The sequence below is a fragment of the Manacus vitellinus genome, unplaced genomic scaffold (genome assembly GCF_001715985.3).
Source record: "Manacus vitellinus isolate BGI_N305 unplaced genomic scaffold, ASM171598v3 scaffold_1_pilon, whole genome shotgun sequence".
Classification (NCBI taxonomy): Eukaryota; Metazoa; Chordata; class Aves; order Passeriformes; family Pipridae; genus Manacus; species Manacus vitellinus.
The window spans coordinates 41514196-41535034 of record NW_021939396.1 but is presented as its reverse complement, the minus strand read 5'-3'; the positions used below and the strand labels follow the sequence as shown (position 1 = coordinate 41535034).

The following is a 20839-nucleotide window of genomic DNA, read 5'->3' as shown; positions in this document are numbered from 1 at the left end:
ATCTTAATACTTAACTCCCAGATTACATTAGCTCAAATTAGAGAGCAGTGACCCAAAAGTGAATGTGAATTATAAATGCTTCTGAATGTAAAAATGTTGTGGTCAGCACAGAAAATATTATCAAGAAATTTGGACCATGCATTGTAATCACATGACCACTTACCTATGATTCATGATCTGGATAAAGTCTTTACTCTTTAACTGCAAGTGGAGATCAGGAACTTCTTCAGCCCGGCACATTATTACTTCAAGACAATAGGTTTTCATCACACCATGAAGTTTGGGTATCAAAAAGAATACTGCATTCATAAACCTTAACAAAAACAGAAGCCCACAAAGAAGAGCAAGTAATTTTCTATTATTCCTCTAGATCTATAATCAACATACCACGTAAATCATGACATACCTGTCGGCAAGAGGTGGAAAATTCTTAACAACTTTATTCAAGCATTGAATAAACTTATCATGTTGGGTGTTCTGATGTTGTTTTAATTGTCTTATGACACAATCATAAACTGGATCTTCAAGTACCTGAAAATGAGAAAGGCAGTAAATCAAGGATACCCATGAAACTCATAACCACCTTAGTGACACACAATTCTTCTGCTGTACTGTTTGATTCTACTGCATTTTGCTAGGCAACATCCATCTGACTCATCATAACATTTATGGTGCTTAATGGTTCCTGTACAGCTCTGCCTGACTGAAACATACGACTGCTGCTTAAATAATAGTTTGTAAGCTTTCTTCAATTGGTTTGGAACCCATGCCTTAATTTTGAAATACAAGTTGCTTAATGTGCCTATATAAATATTAAACAGCTTCTCATTCAGTATAGAAGATGTCCAATTAATGAACACAAAAAATAGACTTTTAGTGAAAAGGTGAAAAGTAACCAACAACCTTTAATCAAGGCCAAAGAAATAAGGATATCTGTGGATAAGGATAAAATTTGCACCATCTTTGCTCATTTATTCAAAATACTGCTTATAAGGGAACTTGGAAGACTGTGAAAGAGAAGACTTATGAATATTAATGAAATATGCTCTACAAACTGTGAAAGAACAGAATGGAATTAGGTAGGGAAAGAAATAAGAATAGCGGGGAGAGAAGTGATGATCCTGGCTGCATTTTGTCCTCCTTTTCACTCATACAACCCAACATGCATTTGTCCTTAGATTAGGGATCTTGGAGCTTACATTGCTGTCTGTTGCTTTTAGAACCTGTTCATGATACTTTTTTGTGCATCAGTTTGCCTGATTTCTCTTTGAACCTGCTGATGCTACTTACCCCTAGAACCTCTTCTGGCAACAAATTCCAGAAGTTCATGAACTGTTGTGTGAAGAAATATTTCTAGCATATGTCTCAAACTGATTTTTGTGATCATCAAGAACTATCCACAAATTCTAGTACTGTAGGATTTGATGAGTAACAGTTTTGCATTCACCTTATCCACTACCGATAAAATAACTGGATTAAAAATTAAATACAGTTTAACCTTTAAATTTTATATCAAAACTTGCAAGTTATTAAACATCCCAGACACAGATACTCAAAACGTAATTCCAAACTTCAAACTTGCCTTTTTTTTTCTCTTAAAGAAACCCCAACTTTAAAACGAACCATGTTAGTGCTCCTGGTTGGTAAAAGTCTCAGAAAGAGATCAGTCACTGTCAGTTACAAAAGAGCAAGTCAAAAACTTTGCACTTAGTCCACTCTCATATTCTTTTACTCTTCAGTTAGCAGTTTAAACCTTTAGCTCAATCTGTTGGACAAAGACTGTTGAGTTTTAAATGCATTCATTTTTGGAGCTGAAATGAGTAGTCATATAAAAGATGAACATAAAATTAAGATAGGAATGGTCAAACACACAGCACAGTTCACTTACATTTTCTCTCTCAGCAACGTATTGAAGAGCAAGTCCCAACACTTCTGCTGCAGCTGCATAAACTTCTTTATACTTTAGTAAGCCCATGTTGCTGGTCAAGGCTTGAAAATACCTAACACAAAAGGCAGACCTGCTGTAAGCCATTACTACTACTGCAAATTGAAACAAAAAACTCACCTGAGCTGCCTGGGGGAATAGTGATCGCTCTTAGAAGAGCTGAATACAGCACAAGATGGATTTTCCACTTGCAATGTCTCAAATCCCTGCTTTGGCAATTCCTGACTTTGTTAATTCCCATGAAATTGCAATCCTGGGGCTCACTATAAAAAAACTTTACATACTTCTAGATATTTTCCAAAATAAATGTAGTCTGCAATTTGCAGCTAGAAAAGCATTACCTCTGATAGACAACAGCAAAGGGATGATAAGCAATCCAGATCCCACACTTCATGCTGACAAATTAGACTTGCTTCCTTTGGCTTAAGTTTTTTTCAAAATCATTCAAAAAAACTTGCATTTCTCACCTGACACGATCTATTTCACACTTTGGGTCAAAGGGTGGCAAATTGTTAGCAAGAACAATTCCCAGCAGCTGAATTCCCACTGAATTGTCCTTGGTATCAGGGTCTCCACTAGAAAACTTCTCAAATAATAAACTGTTGGATAAAAACAAAACCGGTAGAAAGTAGTAAATACGTAGCTTCAATGAAGAAGTCTTTGCAAATAAAACTCAGCCCCTCTAAAAAAAAAAATCCTCCATCCCCATCCCACAACAACCAAAAAGAGATTGTAAACCCACACAAATGCTCAACAAGTTCAGGAGCATGGCAGACAGCAAAAATCTTACTAAGAGTGCACCAGTATTCAGCGATAATACCCAAAATGTCAAATAAAACATCTTTGTAGAGATTATTCCTGCTTTTGTTGCTGCTTTTGTCATCCTTTGTATGTTTTCCCTGTCTCTCTCCTTGTTGTTTTTCAAATTAATTTACAATCTTTGGAAAGTTTGGTTCTGAAGTTCTAATGTCAACTCTAGGGACAAAAAGTTAACTATTGCAGCTGAATTTACATTTTCATCTCCTCTGATAATATTAATTTTTATTTTTTAAATATTGACAAAAGAAAGCAATTGTCCAAACGCTTACCTGTAGGGTATGGAGAGACAGTTCTTCCAACACTCTATAACTGTCTTTATGATTTCCAGATTGTGTCTGAACACAGCTCTTTTCTGGTGAAAGGCATTCTTCATCAAGAATTCAAGCAATCTGTTAGCTAAAATCTCATCCTTAATATTCCCCTACAAAGAACAGCACCAAAAATAAACATAGGGACTCCAACACAAGGACCTTTATTGTTTTGTGAAAGCAAGCAAGTAAACAAGTGATGTTTGAAGTTAATACATAAAAGAAACAGTGGACTGATGTATAAAATGATTGTAAGCGCATAGTAACAAACTCACTCTTTCATTACCAAATGGTCGCAATAATAATAAAAATGAATTTCACATTTCCTTACTTTGGGGGTGGCTACACTTGTCCAGGAAAGGATTGTAACCACTATTTCCACCACCATGTAATGAATCCCTTCACCTCCATTATTTCCAGAAACAACAAGCTGCAGCAATGGACCAAGCCACTGCTTCGCATAAGGCCGGAATACCTATGGAAAACAGTAATCTCTTATTCAGTAAACACTACAGGTAAGACTGCTAAACCAACCTCTTAGCACTTTGCTTAACCTACAAAGCAACAACCACAAAAACTTTTGAATAAAAAATATCCATAACTACATTTCTCACTTTTGCTTAGAAACCTTTAACCAATTATTCACAGAAAGTTAATTATTTCACTAGGGCCCAGACAATATGGCTCGCACACCAAAAACTCTGTCTCTAAAGGACTTGAGAGAGAATGACATTTCAGACAGCTTACTAAGAAACTAGCATTAAATAGGTACAAAGTTTCTTGAATTAATTCTGAAATTCAGCATTTTTGGGTTTGGAATATTTCAGACAGAAATATTATACTTTAAAATCACTGTATGAAAGAGGTTATCACTGTATGAAATAGATTGAGAATGTTTTACCCAAGAATGAGAGTCAGAAAACATATTATGCTATCTTATTATCTTTCTGCAACAAGAACATCATTTAGCTCAAAGTGTTTCCATAAGACTCATCTGTGACCATTGCAAGTACAGTCAGCCAATACTTCTTGCCTGTATCAATGAATAAATTACTTGCAGTTTACAGAAGACATGCATTGTGGACACCCTCTACTTATAGAAGTAGAATTTGGGAGAAGAAATATTAATATTACATTCAAAATACTGCCACTATCTTGAATTTTGGCCTACAAATGTGCTCCCTTTTATCAGGACAAACTGCTTAGTTTGAATGCCCTAAAGGTCTCAGTTGATGAAGTATTTTAATCTGCAAGAGTTACACAGTTGATATTATAATACAAACTCTTATGTTAACAGAAAAAAAATTACCAAAAGATTACTCACATCCTCAGTATTAACAATAAGTTTTGCTATGAAGAGGCGAATATTTAATGGTACTGATGGGTTTCCTAATTTGCCATGCAGAAATTTCATCCAAAGAGGAAGATCTACTGGAACTGTCCCCTGATATTTAAGAGAGATGAGCAAAAATCAAATAACTTTTTGCACCAAACAGGTATGTCAAGCCAAAAAGCCCCCAGCTCAAACCACACAGATTGCACTATAATACAGCCAAGAAAATTAATAAATTAAGAGATTCAATCATGACTCCCTTTTCCTGGTATCATTAGTGGAAAAATGCCAGCTTTTTGGTTAATACTGGCCTCTTCCACTTTGGGCGTGATCTGGTTCCTCTGCATATGTTTAATCAGAGTGGTCATAGAAGCCATACATTCATGCTGGTTGAATTCGTCCATTTCCAATTCCATCTCATCATTTAAAACCATGTATTCTGTGGGCTCCTGAAAAAAAAATGTTACTATGAATAATAACAACACTGTATTTCCTTTTAAATGATAATCCTGCCATAAGTCATTCTGATCTTATCTGTGTTTACTGATTTGACTATACTCTCAGTGTGCACAACAGGGAATAATACATCAAATGGGTTGCTCAAACCGACACCTCCCAAATATTCGTACCGGATCTGCACATCTGCACATCTTTGACAACAGATGTTAACTTTATGTTACTCCGACTTTACTACCTGCCAGAATAGGTGTGGCAAATGCTGAAAGGAGGAAGAGTTAAGCTGAACCTCACAGAAATTATTTCATTTCATAGCTCAAAGAATACATTCCAAAGAGGGAAAAGCCTTATTCTTATGGATGTGTTTTTTCACACTGACTAGCATCCACAGCAGCCTTCTTTTGCCACACAGAGTAAATCACAAAAGAAAATTGTTTAGTTAGAAATTACAACACTACTACACAAAACAGTACTTTCTATCTGCTTAACTTTTCTGCAGCTAAAACACCTCCTCGTTCCAAAACATGGGAAGAGTTTATGTTTACCAATGTTAACAGTTATTTTGACAGATTAAATCTTCAGTGTCTATGATACTTTTACAAGCTTTATGTTTCATATCAAACATCTATCCTATATCAGTATCACTGTTGATGACACATGTTTTGATTGCAGAAGAAACACAACTTCAAGTCTGGGAGGAACAGCATTTAATATCTCCCAAGATCAACAGTTAAATACAAGGTGCCACAATAAAAATAATGAAGCATTTGATTATTATTATTATTATTATTATCAAATGCATGCAACCATCAGCAGCTATGCCTGAGAGTAGTCACGAGACACCTTTTTACAACTCAGGCTGGACTTCACTCACACTACTCAGCTTTAGAAACTCAAGGTAAGGCATTGTTTTTTTCTAGCTGTAGACAGTGGAGAGAGGCAAAAAGAAAAGTGACTGACAGAAAATAGTGCAAGTCCCCTCCCTCATCTTCTGAAGGAACCCATTTTCAGTCAGATAGAACAAATACAGGAGACTAGAGACTTCTCTTTCTCAACACCAGTAAGTACATGCAATTACAAGAAAGCATAAAACTTTTCTTCCTCACAGCACTCACAGTCACTAAATTACCTTTCTCCTGAAATGAGTGCTGCTAGCTGTAGCATCTTGGGAGCTATAAGAAAAACCTTGGACTCCAGTTGAAAAATCAAATTGACTCATTTCCTCACTCAAACTGCTATCCATCATGTATGACGAAGAAGCTAAATACTTGGGTTCATCTAGATAGGAAAAAACAGAAGACCATTAATCAACATAATTACATGAAACAAGTCTTTTTTGGCCACTAAAACTTGAGGGTGGCTGTGAATTGATCGTTAGATGAAATACATTGATTGCTTTTATTTGTTTCTGCTAGTGTAGAAGCCAATTAGCAACACAACAACAAACACTGTATGAAAGCTAAGAAAGCATTTTTTTTCATAGTCATAAATGACTCTCATACCCTGACTGCTATTCCCTGCATCCCTGGCCTCCTTTCTTATAGCAATGTACCGCTTCTTCCTTTCCAGAGGCACCTAAACAGCAAGAAATAAAGTTGAAATTACTTAATTAATTCTTTAAATTAATTTTTTTTAAAAGTTACAGATTATTGATTTATAGAACTGCCAAAACATTATCAAAACCATTTAACATGAACAAAATCCCATGTTGTAAATTATCATAATTAATGCAGAACAACAGCTAAATTACTTATTCCTACAGCTGTTCATTACCAGAGTAAGTATGCTAAAAAGTATGTTAAAGTTATGTGTATGGTGGCTATGTTCTAAATTTCAAGTATGGCTTTCTCTCACAAAAGCGTATTTTAAAACATTAGAGGAATAGTCCATTCTTTTATCCTTTTTCTCCATATGTGAGAATTGACCTGGTCTTCACTGTTAAAGTCATAACCCTTTTTTAATTAGGACCACTAAAGGCCAGAAATTTCACTCACCTCAATTTCTACAGGAAATGTATACTGACGCTTCAAGTCTATCAAGTTTTCAAAGATCAGCAAGTTCTGCAAACCAAAGCACGTAAGGAAATAGCAAAATTATAATGCTGCACACAATAACAATTGCTTTGAATGGATTTTATTTCTTCTTAAAAAATGTACAATGTAGAAAATACGGCATGTTTTCTCCTCTAGATCAATACTTCAAAGAAAATTTTGCTATTCAACTCCTCAAGAATTCACAGCACAGAATGTGCTCTGTAAAAAGAGTGTCTCTTATTCAAGTATATTCCAAGCACTGGAAAACTTGGACAACAGGATTTTTAACCTAACATTTTAGAAAACTGATTGAGAGTAGAAGGAAAACAGGGCAAGTATCACTACTTCACCCATGCAAACAGATGGTAAAACTTTCATCAGCAATTCAAACTGCAGCAAGGATGCAAGACAGTCAGCTAGTACTCCTTCTATTGCCTCACTGGGTAGTTTGTTAGTATAATTTCATGTCACTGAGGTTTCATTCTTTGATTTATTGCTATCAGGCAACATCACTTTGTGTTTCATGCTCTGGAAGCCTTCTAACAGCAACGACTGCTCCTTACCTTTTCTGATTTTTCTGTAAAAAGAAAGCCTTGATAAAATTTACTTTCAGTGAAGACACAACTGATGACAGCAATAGCACAATTATATGCTGCACAGTGATACTGTCTCCTCTTCTCCAACAGCTGACTCTCTCCTGCCATGTTTTCTGTAAATGCATCATAGCATGACCTTAAAATACAAACAGGCAAGAAAACACCGTCAGAAGTCTTTTAGGAAACATGGGAAGGGTCCCAACCAGAGATCAGTGAATCAACAGAGTTTCAAGACAGCAGTATCAGATTAAGCCACCTCAGACTTGTTCAAATTCTCCACAAGTATACTGCCCTAAAATGGAACCACTCATCAATGACAAAGACACCTTCCCCAAGTATTTACACAACTGTCATCAGGAATGTGATGATAGATAATGTTCAGATAAGATGGAGATGTGTTTTGATGCCTACATAAATTTCTCTTATGGTCCCTCACCACAAAACTGTGAATGGATGTGCATGTTAAACTATGCTACACATCAGCAGGATAAAAACTAGTTTAGATGTGATTTTTATTGGTCTTTGGCCCAAAGCCATTTATAGCTCTGCAAATCATAGCCAAGAAATTATTTGAAGTCCTCATAAGACACAGTGTTGTAAAATAAAATAAAATCAAAGCAAAAAGCAATTCAGATATCTTATATATTTCTCCAAATAGTAAACCAATTAAATAATACTAATTAGCATACATATTCAGTATTTCTCTTTTGTCCCCCTCTGCAGTGGTGATTAAGTCAAATTACACCTACTGAATGTGCTGCTGCATTATGAAATGTAATGGACAATCCATCTTCTCATCAATCATATAAATACCAATTTTGCAACACAGAACCATACTCCACATAGAATTGTAAGTATACCGAAACTAAAATTGTGAAAACACCTTACTGAAAAGGTAAAATAAATGCACAAGATTAACAAATAGGAAAAAAAGGACAAAAATAGGAGGCAAAAGTTATCCTGACATATGCTAGAGATCATTCTATCAATGCAAATTCAATATTGTGTATTTCATTTAAAATCAAGAGCTACATCACAGATTACATTTTCCCTTGAACAAATCCATCTTTTGTTTCACATGGTCTACTTAAAAAAGTGTGTCTGGCCAAAACCTAATTAGAAAGTTACAAGTAAATAAAATAAATAATAGTCTTACTTTATAAGTGTCTTGGTAAGCTCATTTCCTTCTACACTCATGGAGCCACGGTAAGCTTGGTTAATTTTAGAGTCCTTGGAGTAAACATCTTCTTTTGAAAGACGCACATACATCACTTCTAGCAGCTTGTAATACCCCATTTTCTTGGTGACTTGTGTATCAAAATTATATTCATTGGACTAGAAACAAACAAGTAAAACCTCAGAAAGAGATTTCCTGGATCCTGTCCTTTTTAAGTAGCTCCACAGTTACTTCAGGTTTCTATTAGACAGCCTTTAGCTTACTTCTACCTTCCAAAACACAGAAAAGAACTGATGATAATAAAAGACTGACAAATTCTGAGCTTCTGTGTAGTACAGTTATTAAAACTGTGTTGACCTGTGTTTATCAGGTGAGCTGTCTTACCTACAATTGGCCTAAATTATTATAAGGATAGTGGAGGAAAATAAGCACCATACTGGGTACTATTCATGAGTTTCTTTATGCACCTCACTGGCGCCAGCATTTACAGCCATGGAAACATGGTGGAGATGACTTTACAGACGTCTTGGCTTTAACTGTTACTCAACTTGGATCATTTCAGGATCTTGTTTGTCCTGCTGCCTTTAAACAGGTGTACCAGCAAAACCATGAGAGGGAAGAACTAAAGCAAGAGCAGAAACCTTCACTGGCAACAAAATCTTTGCATGTACTGTTAAATTGGAAGACAGGCTGTAAATAGAGACAGGAAGATATGTGATCCTAATCCCTTGCTGAAGAATCTTTGCAATTACTAGAGATGTATTTATTTCTCTGGAAGTAATGTACCTAATTTCAGAGCTTTCATTACGGAGCTTGAATATCTCTATCCTACAATGTAATAACAGGCTACAATTTTATACAGTTTTTATATTTCAAAGTTAGAATGTGTTTTTGCTTTTGACAGAATTTCAGATCCCTTTAGATATATACAGACAACATTCTAACTTCAGTTTTTATACACAGTAGATATGCAAACCTGCACTAACTTCAATGGAACAGTGTGTTGGGGAATAAGGAAAAGTTTCTCAGTAACAATCAAACTATGTAACTGGCACAAAGCTCCATTTCAAGATACAGAAAACCGGAAAACAAGTGGTTTCCATTAGTGTTTCATTCAAAAGCAAAACATACGTATCAACACCTGCATTTTATTAGATCGTCCCTAATCCTAAAAAAAAACCACCTAATTCATACCTTTGTAAACCTGGAATTAAGTGTAGCCATAGCCTGTACTATAATTTTGCCAAAGAATTCTCTCAGTGCATCCAAGCTGCAGTGCCACAAGAGAGTAAGGAGGGAGCGATCCATAAATGCTTGACGAGTAGTATTTGAAAGAAGTTCTTCACTTTGGAACATTTTGTGAATGGTGTCCAACAGTATCACTTGTTGGGCAGTGGTGCTCCTAAACAAGATGGAAATCTCAAAATGAAAACTCTTTCACCAGACTTCATTTATGTCTCAAATCCTTGCAGCATTTAAATTTTTTACTATCTGCATTCATACCCCTCTTGGATTATCTTACAAGACATGCAAGATCAGGTTGAATCACCACTTATTGTGGAGATCTCAAAAAAACCAAAAAAGCCACAGCCCTCAGCTTCTTAGTCTGCAACAGATGGTAAACTTTGTGCATCTATAATAATTTAATCCCAAAGCAAACATCAGCTTTCTCAGCTCTTTTTTACCAAACAACATAAACAAATAATTTATCTGGTATACGTGACGAATGTAGGCAAACAAGAAGGAAAAAAGGAGGAGACTTTGCTGTTATTAAGGTTGTCCAGTGGCCTATTCGAGTGTTCCACTACTAGATGAACTGTTGTTCTGAAAAATTTTACTAGGGCTAAAATTTGAAAAATTGGATTTGGGCATAAGGTCCAGGAAAATATACAGTCATTACTTAACAGCCAATCAGGAACAGAAATGTTTGGTTTAGAACAGACTGAAGAGCTCTTCTGCAGACAGAGCATGTTTGTGTCTATGATTTGGCAGCCTGGAAACATTCAATTAAATGTGCTGTTGTATTTCCAAAGAGGCTGAACAAAGTAATTCACTGTCATCATTAAGTGCTATCAACTTAAGCGATCATATGGTTATACAGGGATAGTAAATATGTAACACACAATTGCTACAGTCAATTGAATTGTGAATCACCTAATTTACAGAAGGTTTTTCAAATTTACACAAGCACTGGAAGTGTAATCTGGGAATTGCTGTCACTTTTTCATACTTCAGAAATACTTCAAAAATGTGAAGACAAAATCAAAGTCTGAATTAAAACTATTATGTAAATAATAGCGTAAATCATCACTATTACAAGGACAATAAAATGTAGGAAGCACATTTGCTTCAGCAAAAATTCAATGAGAACAAGAGCAAAATCCAATAGACTAAACTCACCTTCTCGAAATTTTTTTGAAGCTAGCTTGAAATAAGTCCTCCATGAAATGTCTGTGGTCCCTACAGAGGATTTCTGTCATCAGTTGCAACAACATTGGACTCTGAGACAATTCTAATGCATCTAACAACTGAAAAAGAAATAATGTACAACTTAGAGAGTCACACTGGATAAAATCAAATCAATCTAATGAAGTAATTATTTTTTAATACTGACCAGAAGCAGAAAACCAAAGAAACCAAAAAGCTGATTTCCTTATGTGAACTGAGAATCTCTCTCTTTAATTTCAGATCCTGTGAAACGCTGTTTCTAGATGTAGTTCACTTTGGCTTCCAATTATGTATTCGTTAAAAATACTGACCTTCTTAATGCAGTCTACATAGTTATTGTGCTTCAAGGTTCCTTTGGGAAATTCATCAGACCTCATGGGAAAATTGAAAGCTACAAGTTGATCAAGAGCATTCTTAAGGTCATTAAGTTTTTCTCCTGTCAAATTAGTGAAGAACGGGAGAATTATCACTGCTTGGCCCTGAAGGGGAAAAAACAAACCAAAATCAAACAGCTGTTTCACACTTCAAAAAAAAGTTAATCCCTAACTATGAAGTCAGCTGAATAGGACCACAAAACAGCACCAGTGGCTGTGTTTACTAATTCAATGGCTTGGTGTACTGATAAAAATATGTTATGTAGCTGCTCATCTTTCCAGCTGTACAGAAAACAGCTTTGGTCACTGTTGAGTGGGAGTTAAAAGCTAATTAATATCTCACAGCTGAAATGGCTAGGAATAATATCCCATTGTTCTTTTAAGCAAGCACTCATTCTCACACAAGTTGCGGATTCAATGCACCACCTCACAGCCGAAGCAAGATCCCAAACTTTATTTATTTCAAATGCATGGGAAAGCACAAAACTCTGTCTAATTAAAGGTAGGCTGGCTGAGAAGCAACTATGCAAAGCTGCTTCATAAAGTACAAAATTTTTTAATATTCTACTCCAACCCTTATGTTCCAGCATCTTTTATAACTTCCGCTTTCAGTATGCAGTACTTTATCTCCCTCTCCCGACCAAGCCACATATAGCAGCTAATCCATTAGTATTGGTCTCATACTTGCAGACATGAACATTAAGTAATGACAGATGTTCATAATTTGACCTGTAGGAAATGCCACTCCTTACTAAAAGTCTGATTAACCATCATTTCTCAAATGAACACTTCGGAGTTCTAAACAATTCGCTGACAGTAATTTTTTTCCTAAAAATTACAGGCCTTTCATCTGAGCAAGGGGAAAAAAAAGCCCACTTTAAACCAAAACATGGTATCTGAGATACTGTCCTACTGTAATATTGTCTGAAGGACAAAAAGGATGATGTAAAAGTTTTAGTATGTTGAACAGAAGAATAAAAAATAGAAGTGGTGTCTGTGCTGTAATTTAAGCCAAAGAAAAGGGAATTCCATGAACAACTATCATTCTAATCTGGGGAGGGTAGGGAAGCCATTGAAGTGAGCAATTTACCTTAAGATTTAAGCCTAAACTCTGATCAGTGAGTAGACTGGTATAGGTATTAAAAACAGCTGTAAATGCTTCATGATTGGTATTGAAAGAAACCGAAGAGTCTATCTGGAAAGACAGAAGAAATAAAAATATTTATTTTTTTTAACTAATCAAAGATATTTGTATTAATGAACAATAAAAAGCCCATGAGCTATAGAATTGTTTATTTCTAAAAATATACTGAATTAACAGAAAGTACATAAAGACTGATTTTGGTTTTAAAAGGACACTCAATAAGAATTCTGAAAACTCCTACACAGTACAAATAAAATCATAATGTTGGATATTTTTCAGTTAAAAAAACATTAAGCTCCCTATCAAAGCCAAATTTCTTACTAGTCACTTCACTGCCACACAGCAACACAGTTCGCATTCTGTATCCTAACATATACCTTTAAACCAATTCAAGTTTAAAATAACTAATTATCAAAAAGAAAAATAATTCTCATATATTTGTGTACAGCTACTTTTACAAGTTCCTCAAAAACCCCAATAGGATATGCAGATAATTATGTTTTCAGAATAGAGAAAGAAAAAAACTGAGACCAAAATCCCAATGTAATGGGAAATTAAGGATTTTTAAAATAAAGATCTTTCTGCATTCTGTTGATATGGGTAGCACTCCTACATTGTGACTTTCGGAATACAACATGACAAAGAATGTTATCAGAGGCTGCTCAGTTTCAAAGTTCACTCTCTGCACTCGCACCAATTCTCCAAAAGAGGCAGCTAAAACATGAGAACAATTTAAAAAACAAAAAAGAGAGGGAGAAGAGCAAAATCTAGTAATTTCTGCCTGTCCAAATATATTTTGTACTACCTTGATAAAAAAACCAGATTCTGATATTCTCCAACTACTTTTTTTTTCCCCAAACACAAAGCATTAGAATGAAACAGCATTTCTTGAAAGAAAGATACAATTCCTACAGAATTAGAAAGGTTACCTGGATTTTATAAAGCAATGTATACCTGCAGAACTTTTGCCAGCAGGGTCAAGACTGCCATTTTGCTCTCAGGAGCTGAACCTTTGGCCCACCAGCTGTCCAGTTTCTCCCAGTTTCTTAGTACAGCTGTCACCAGTTTTGCTCCTTGCTGCTTGCGTACAGCACGCTCCCTAAAACTCTGATCTAACATGCCATTCAAAATGCTACCAACCTGGAAGGAAAAAACAACAGGTAGATTCTTGTATCCCAAAGTAAAAGATGATAAGATCACTTCATTGGTATGGGCAATCATTAAAAAAGAAAAACATCAAAAGCAATGCTAGATTTAAATCTCAAAAGGATAGAGGAGAAGCTCTCTGCAATAAATTAAAAGAACATTCTTCTTAAAAAAAGAGATTTCTGTCTAATTTACTCCTGTTTCAATCAGAGTACAATGCAGCAACTCCTTCCCATACCTTTTGTGAGAATATGGAGGAACAAATGATAATCCAGAATACCTCTAAAGATCAGTACTTGAAAATTTTAGTATGAAACTGAGAAACAGCACATATGCTAACTTATTTGCATTCATTTTGGAAAAAAAACCAAAACCCTGGCATAGCAAATATGAACTAAATATGTTTGAAATCTCTTTTCTTCCAAAAATAATGGTTAGTGACTTCCAAATCTGAATGCTGCATTCTCTCTCCTCTTGAATAGCTGGCAACCACTTATAAACTGGATTAATGTTATCAACCTTGTAATTTCACCAGATGTGGATGGCAGAGTAAAACAAATTATTTTCTTCTTCCTTATGTCACAAATGCATAAAACTAAAGAAGAGATATCAAATGTAATCCATAATACATTTTTTTAAAAAAAGTAGTCAAAACCAGCAGACGACAATAAAATGTTTGACCCAATTTGGCTATTTACCTCAGTTAAGCTAACGGGGACTTTTCATACTATTGCCACACGCAGCCAGTGGAAATTAGTAGCGTATCATTTATCAGAGACACTTAAAAAAGTTAATGGCATGCTCTGTACAGGAAACACTACAAAGTCATCATAAGAAACGGCCTTTTAAAACATACGCATCTCTCTACAATCTAATTAAACAATTTGTGGTAGCATCAAAAATTATGCTCCAAGTGTTTTAAACTGTTACTTTCAAGTAAAACCTTTAAGCATAATACTTTGGATTAAAAAAGATCCCATTATTTTTAAAAAGGTGATTCTACTTTTCTATTCTACTTTCCTGAGAATCTTTTTAAGCAAAAAGGAAAGCGGACTTTTGGTCTTTTTGACACTTTATCAGAAGCACTGAAGGAAGAGCTTCTCAACTGTAACATGTTTCCTTCCTGGACCTGAAAGTGAGCTCTACATCAGTAAGTACTGCCAACCAACAGGAGAAAATCTGTTCAGCAGAACAAGTGGAGCTGACACTGAGTACATGACAACTACCCCATATTTGTTTCTGGTCAGGAGGGTTGTGCGTGTGTCTCTCTCTCTCTTTTTAATACTCTCATCTATCTCTACTCCTGTCCTGTGGACTAAATGCCCACTAGTGGTTGGAGTTCATTTTCCAGTTTAGTTTTATCCAGAACAAATCCAGTCCACATGCTCTGGGACCACTCTGCAATGAAAATCTAAGCACAGTAAATGGGTCCTAGCTTTGAAAGGACATTCATGATTTGAAGTACTATGCAAAGACATCCTGATTCATAGATTCAGGAGAGGTAATAGGTAAGCGCTTTCCACTCAGTTTGATTTGAGATGACAGAGTGCCTAAATAATGTCAGGTTGCCAGAGATCATGAAGATAGCACCAGTAAGACAAGACAAAACAAACAAAAAAACCAACCAACAAACACCCAACCCCCGCAACCAACCAAAGAAACCCAACCCCAAATAAAACCTATCAATCCATTTGCTGTCTGAAATTCAACCCAAGGCACTTCTTCCCCCACTACACACTCAGTTACATCCACTTCTAACAACAACAATAATAAAAGCGTTACTTCTAACATTCCCTTTTGATTTTGTCCTTTTAAAGAAGTCCAGTACCATTTGGGGATTGCTGACACATGACTCCATAAGCTGGATTATGACCACATCCAGGTTTTTCAGCAGTTGTTGATTGATGGTTTCTGAGAAGAGGCTGTAGAAATACTGCCCATGAGAGAAAGTGATCAGGTGGTTCTGGGATGCTCCTGATAGTGGCACAGATAACGCTACTGTGTTCAACAGCAGACTTACTAGCTCCTCACACTGTGAAAATCAAGGCACAGAGACAGAGTTATCTCAAGGAAATTACATTTCATTTGGAAACTTCCTAGAAAAGCATGGCTTTTTTTAAGCTTCCATTCCAAACTTCTTTATTTTATTAGAAAGCACAACATAAAGCACTAACAGAATGCTGAAATGCTTGTTATCCACAACTGTCCCTCAATTAAGCCGGTGAATTGTTACAGCTCCTCTGTAGGAGTATGAATGAAACACCTACTAAAAATATGGAGAGAAGACTATCGATGAGTATTAAATTACGTTGAGTATTAAAACTGGAGAACCATATCCTACCTGGTCATCAACAGCAAAGGCCAGCTGCAGGAGTTTATCAGCTAATCGCTTACTGTTAATGTCTAATGATGGAAGAGATATCCTTTCACCCCCACGTGCAATGCCTTTATAAACAACTGAAAGAAGCTTGGAGCCAACCGAGAAAGGAGGCCTTTCATCCTATGGAAACAAACAAACAAACAAACGACAATTAATATAAACTGAAAAAAATACCATAAGGCCTTCCAATCCATCTGTATAGCTGATGAAAACACAGGAACTCCAGATAATTTTCTTATAAAGCAATGCAAATATACCATGACAAGACACCTTTCTAAACGAGAACCAAGATTTGAAATGAGACAAACCTATTGTATACAAAGTTCAGAACAAACTAACAGTAATTTGGAAATCTTCAAAATATTTTGATCCTCCTCTACTTTTTCAGGTTTACTAGATTACAGAAGTAAAATGAACAGCTTAGTCAAAATGGGTGGTACACAAGTGGTAAACCAAGCAGCTCCTTGATTATCACTATACTACAATCACAAGTCTAGATTCTGCTAAGACATAGAAGATGGATGGCAACACCTGACAGAAATTAAATAATTGTTAAATACAGCCTTGCTCACAAATTCTCAGCCTTTGTGGCTGTTGCATAACCTGATTCCCTTCAACCCAAAGTAAAATAGAGATTTACTACAATGAGAAACTTAGCAGAAGGAATGTGAATAATATAGCCTACAGCTCCACCCCTCAGCTGCTCTCTATCCTGTTTTCCTGTAATTCAGACCCACTACACTGCTTCTTTATTATTGTCAGAAAATACTCCTTTTCTAATTTCCCTTATAATTTTGAATGGTCTCTGTTTAAAAGTTGTTGAAAAAATGCCTCCTTTGTAGGATAGTTAATCCTGAGTTTTTGAGTTTTCAGTCCTGTGAAACTCACTAAAAGTAAGTTTTAGAATCTACATTCTGATTTCCAGCGTCTGGAGCCAACCAGAAAAAGAACAACTGTTATGAAGATTGTTCAAACCTTAGTATTCTGCTACTCAGATTTGTGGAATAACCATAACACGTTTATTTCTGATCCCATTCAATACCAGCTCTTCGCTGTTAATCTCACTTTAAACAACTTCATCTGATCTGTTCTGTTTTCATCCTGGCCTTTTACACAGGAAAAGCTCTTCCCTGTATACAAATATTCAACATTATTTTCTGGATAAATAATTACCTGACTATGAAGAACAGAATGAAGCAGGCCAGATTTCTGGAGTTGCTTGCAGGCAGAAAGGACAGCACTAAACCTAACTTCATCAAAACGTGCATCTGAATTAAACAGATCAACAGAACAAAGGTCCTCAAGGCTAAAGAGAAAAGAGAAGCAGTAACATTACATTGGTTGGGAGATCCATGTGCATCCGTAGACAACAATGTTTACTTCCCCATTTTTCACGGCCAGTGGCATTTTTTCCGGATTCATGCCTACCAGAAAGTACCTACTTACCTCTGAGGTGTGATTCTTTTCTTTATGCACAGTTTCAAAGATTCCTTATAGGGAGTTTTCATCAAAGCTTTCAAGAGTCTTACTGAGACATCTGGGAGATTTTTCATGACTTGCACATCAGCTGTGTTAAAGCCTATGTGTGACGGATCACACACAGTCATCACCACAAGCTCTGTGAAGGTTGCATTAAGCAGTTCCTTCTCAAGTAGCTAAAAGGAAAAAAACCCCAACATTAAATAAACCTTTAAAAATTCATTGATTTCCCTGTTTTATTCTTCATAACTTATCATTAATCCATCTATCTAAAATGAAACCAAGCATGAAACAGTAACTATTCTCACTGACTTTCTCTTTTGAAATGTCTGACTTTCAATCAATTACGGGAATGCACAGAAATTCGGTATTTATAAAAATAGACATAGGATATATGCTATCTCATCAAAATGCATGTAAGATCTTTTAAGTCAACATAGGCCTTTTTCTGTCTTGAATATACACCTGTAAATCCTGATGTACACCTCTGTGCACACTCTTAGAGATTTACTGCAAACAAGAAACAATCACAGTCTCAGAACTAAACTTTGCAGAGTAAATTTCCTAAGAGAATCATAATTGCTATATTTTATATAGTTAAATATGGTTTATACTGCATCAAAGCTAAGCAATTAAAGGAAGAATTGGCCAATCTGCCTTTCAAGCAGCTACCACCTCCACACATTTAATGCCATCAGGAATCACACAGGAAATATCCATTGCAAGTACTCCATCTACAGAACACACATATTTAGCTACATGTAAAATTTGTATCTTGCATTCACTACAGATTTCAGTGCCTACCTTCCAGAAATCCTGCTGGCACAGTTCCAGGATCATGGTGACAAACTCCATGATTCGGACTATAATGGTGCACTTGCTGTAATTGTACACGTCTCTCTCCTGTGGACTGAACATGCTGCCTTTCGAACTGCAATCAAAGCACTGCTCTGCTGCGTGGATATCGTGCAAAGCAATAGTTTCAAGGAAGAACTGCACAGCTTCCAAGAATGAGGAAGTTTCATTTACACCTGAGAAGAATCACACTAAGTTGAAATGATACAGCCGCTCTGAACTTCTAAATATATTGTTTTGTGCTTGGAAGAAAACAGTCAGACTGAGGTAACAAACAGAAAGGCATTGCATCTCACACCAGTGTTTTCTGAAAGTCCTATATCAGTTCTAAATATTAATATTATATTATATTAATATTATAGGCAATAAAGGGCAGTGTTCTACTTAATGATCACTACAAGCACTGATCATTACAAGCACTTATTAAAGATGATGACTTAGGCAAATGTAAAAAAATGGGTAAAAATTTTAAATCCCTCGTTTTGAATGACTTAGCCCTATGCTACCTGCATCCAACAATGATCTTACAGTACTGTTTTAAACCAAGACAGAGATGACACTGACAGACCACCTGAAACTTGTACAAGACTTCACATATAAAGTAACTATGCAACTGTACTATCAGCGATTAAAACTATTTTGTTTAGACTGACCTGCAAGAATAATTAAAAGAAAAACCTTTTGGGAGACTCAATGGCTACACAAGGTATTATTAGGTACCTGATCAAAATTCAAATACAAGGCTTTTGGACATGATGCTGTTGATGCATCAGGAACTGAAGAAAAGTAACATGCACAGGGCTTGAAGTGAAAAGGTGACTTCTTTCATTGTTTTCTGATAGCTGTCTCCAGACATTATTAAGGAGCAGGTAAAAAGCTTCGGAAGGATTTAAAAAAAAAAAAGATCTATTGCTCTTCCCAGCAGTGGGAAATTAGCTCCAGAAAATAATTTTCAAAGATGGGATAGAGTAAAAGAAGTTGCTCGTAAGTAGATGTCTCAGAGATAGAAACGCAAAGACATATTTCTAGGACTAAAAAGAAACATTCTTAAGATACAAAGTACTTCATAAAAAAACATCCCACTAAAACTGTCATTGAAAACTTCCCACATTTACAAAAAAACCTTCAAGTCCAAGTTAAGTACTCATCTTGGATGGACTCTGTGTAACACACATGAATGAACCTCATGCAATAGATAATCACTCACCCAGTATTTCACAAGGTTTGATCATTCGCAGGTCAAAGAATGTATTGTAGCAATCCAGTGCTGCTAAGAACATATCCATCCACTGCATGACAGCCTGTAAACTGAAGGGTTGCTGCATACCATGGAGAGTTGGCTGAGAGAGGATCCCAGATGGATTTCTGGCATTAGTGCCACCTCCTTCAAATTTATTAATGAGGAAAGAAACATCTCTGGCTTTTAGAATATCAGCCAGCCAAGAAGACGGAGACTTGTTTCCTGACAGAAACAGAAATATAAATTCTCTAGGAAAAATGCATTTCAATAGCAAGGAATTAGAGGCAAACAGACTAACACACACAAACTTTGTGTTTTAAAGTGGGTCTTCTAGCAGAAAAGGTATTAGCTCTGCTTTAGCCTTGGTCATACTGTTAAAATTACCCATAAGGAAGAGGTCAATTTGCAAGACGTTTCCACTGGTCCCCCATCAGCAAATTCTGCCTTTTTAGTTGGATACTACAGCAGTTCTGGGCTTGGAAGTTCTCTGTCCTGCCTGGGAGGAAGTCCACCACAAAACCCTCTTCTATGCCCACAAACCCTGAGGTTCCCACAATACCTGACTTGCACTATAAGCAACTACTCACTTTTTATTTAACAACACTGAATGAAGAGATATTTACTTCAAAAATAATTTTTCTTGTAATTAATACCTTGCATGGAAAACACGAAGGAAAGGCATGCACAATATTTAAAAAGTAAAGATAATAGTGCACTGTGACTTAAAATACCTGGTAATAAAGGAACGAATTCATAGAAGAGCTCCATGGCTTTATGTCGGCACTCTGTCTGAGGTCGTCCACACTGCACTAAGAGCCACATGACAACGTCCAGAAGACACACTGACTTAGTAGCTGGAAATCCTCTGCAAAGAAGTATTAGGGATTAACAATCCTCTTGACATCTACCAAGAAGCCACAGTCTTCCAGTTGAAAGAGATCAAAATGTTCCATGAGCACCACGGCATTTTATCTGTCTAACCACAACCCATTTGCACTACAAGGAAGAGCTCTTCTACAAGCACATCTTTCTCTTTCCTCACTCTGCTCTGGATCCCCAGACTCTACTTTGGATCCCCAGAGCATAGTCCTTGTAGAAACAATTTA

General features: G+C 36.1%; 1 protein-coding gene across 1 annotated transcript in view; it reads right to left on the bottom strand.

Moving 5' to 3' along the window:
• Positions 1-20839, bottom strand: part of PRKDC (protein kinase, DNA-activated, catalytic subunit) — an 83083-nt gene that overhangs the window by 36178 nt on the left and 26066 nt on the right. Inside the window, exons 30-54 of the mRNA XM_008927770.4 lie at positions 20465-20598; positions 19701-19955; positions 18443-18669; positions 17606-17814; positions 17333-17465; positions 16121-16279; positions 15608-15811; positions 13588-13773; positions 12580-12684; positions 11427-11594; positions 11068-11195; positions 9862-10069; positions 8647-8825; positions 7458-7626; positions 6856-6921; positions 6364-6436; positions 5991-6139; positions 4717-4854; positions 4397-4516; positions 3404-3547; positions 3034-3185; positions 2413-2544; positions 1889-2000; positions 407-531; positions 164-313 (exon numbers count right to left, since the gene is read on the bottom strand). Of these exons, the coding sequence (XP_008926018.1) occupies positions 164-313; positions 407-531; positions 1889-2000; positions 2413-2544; positions 3034-3185; positions 3404-3547; positions 4397-4516; positions 4717-4854; positions 5991-6139; positions 6364-6436; positions 6856-6921; positions 7458-7626; positions 8647-8825; positions 9862-10069; positions 11068-11195; positions 11427-11594; positions 12580-12684; positions 13588-13773; positions 15608-15811; positions 16121-16279; positions 17333-17465; positions 17606-17814; positions 18443-18669; positions 19701-19955; positions 20465-20598 (3825 nt within the window). The remainder of the gene's footprint in view (positions 1-163; positions 314-406; positions 532-1888; positions 2001-2412; positions 2545-3033; positions 3186-3403; positions 3548-4396; positions 4517-4716; positions 4855-5990; positions 6140-6363; positions 6437-6855; positions 6922-7457; positions 7627-8646; positions 8826-9861; positions 10070-11067; positions 11196-11426; positions 11595-12579; positions 12685-13587; positions 13774-15607; positions 15812-16120; positions 16280-17332; positions 17466-17605; positions 17815-18442; positions 18670-19700; positions 19956-20464; positions 20599-20839) is intronic.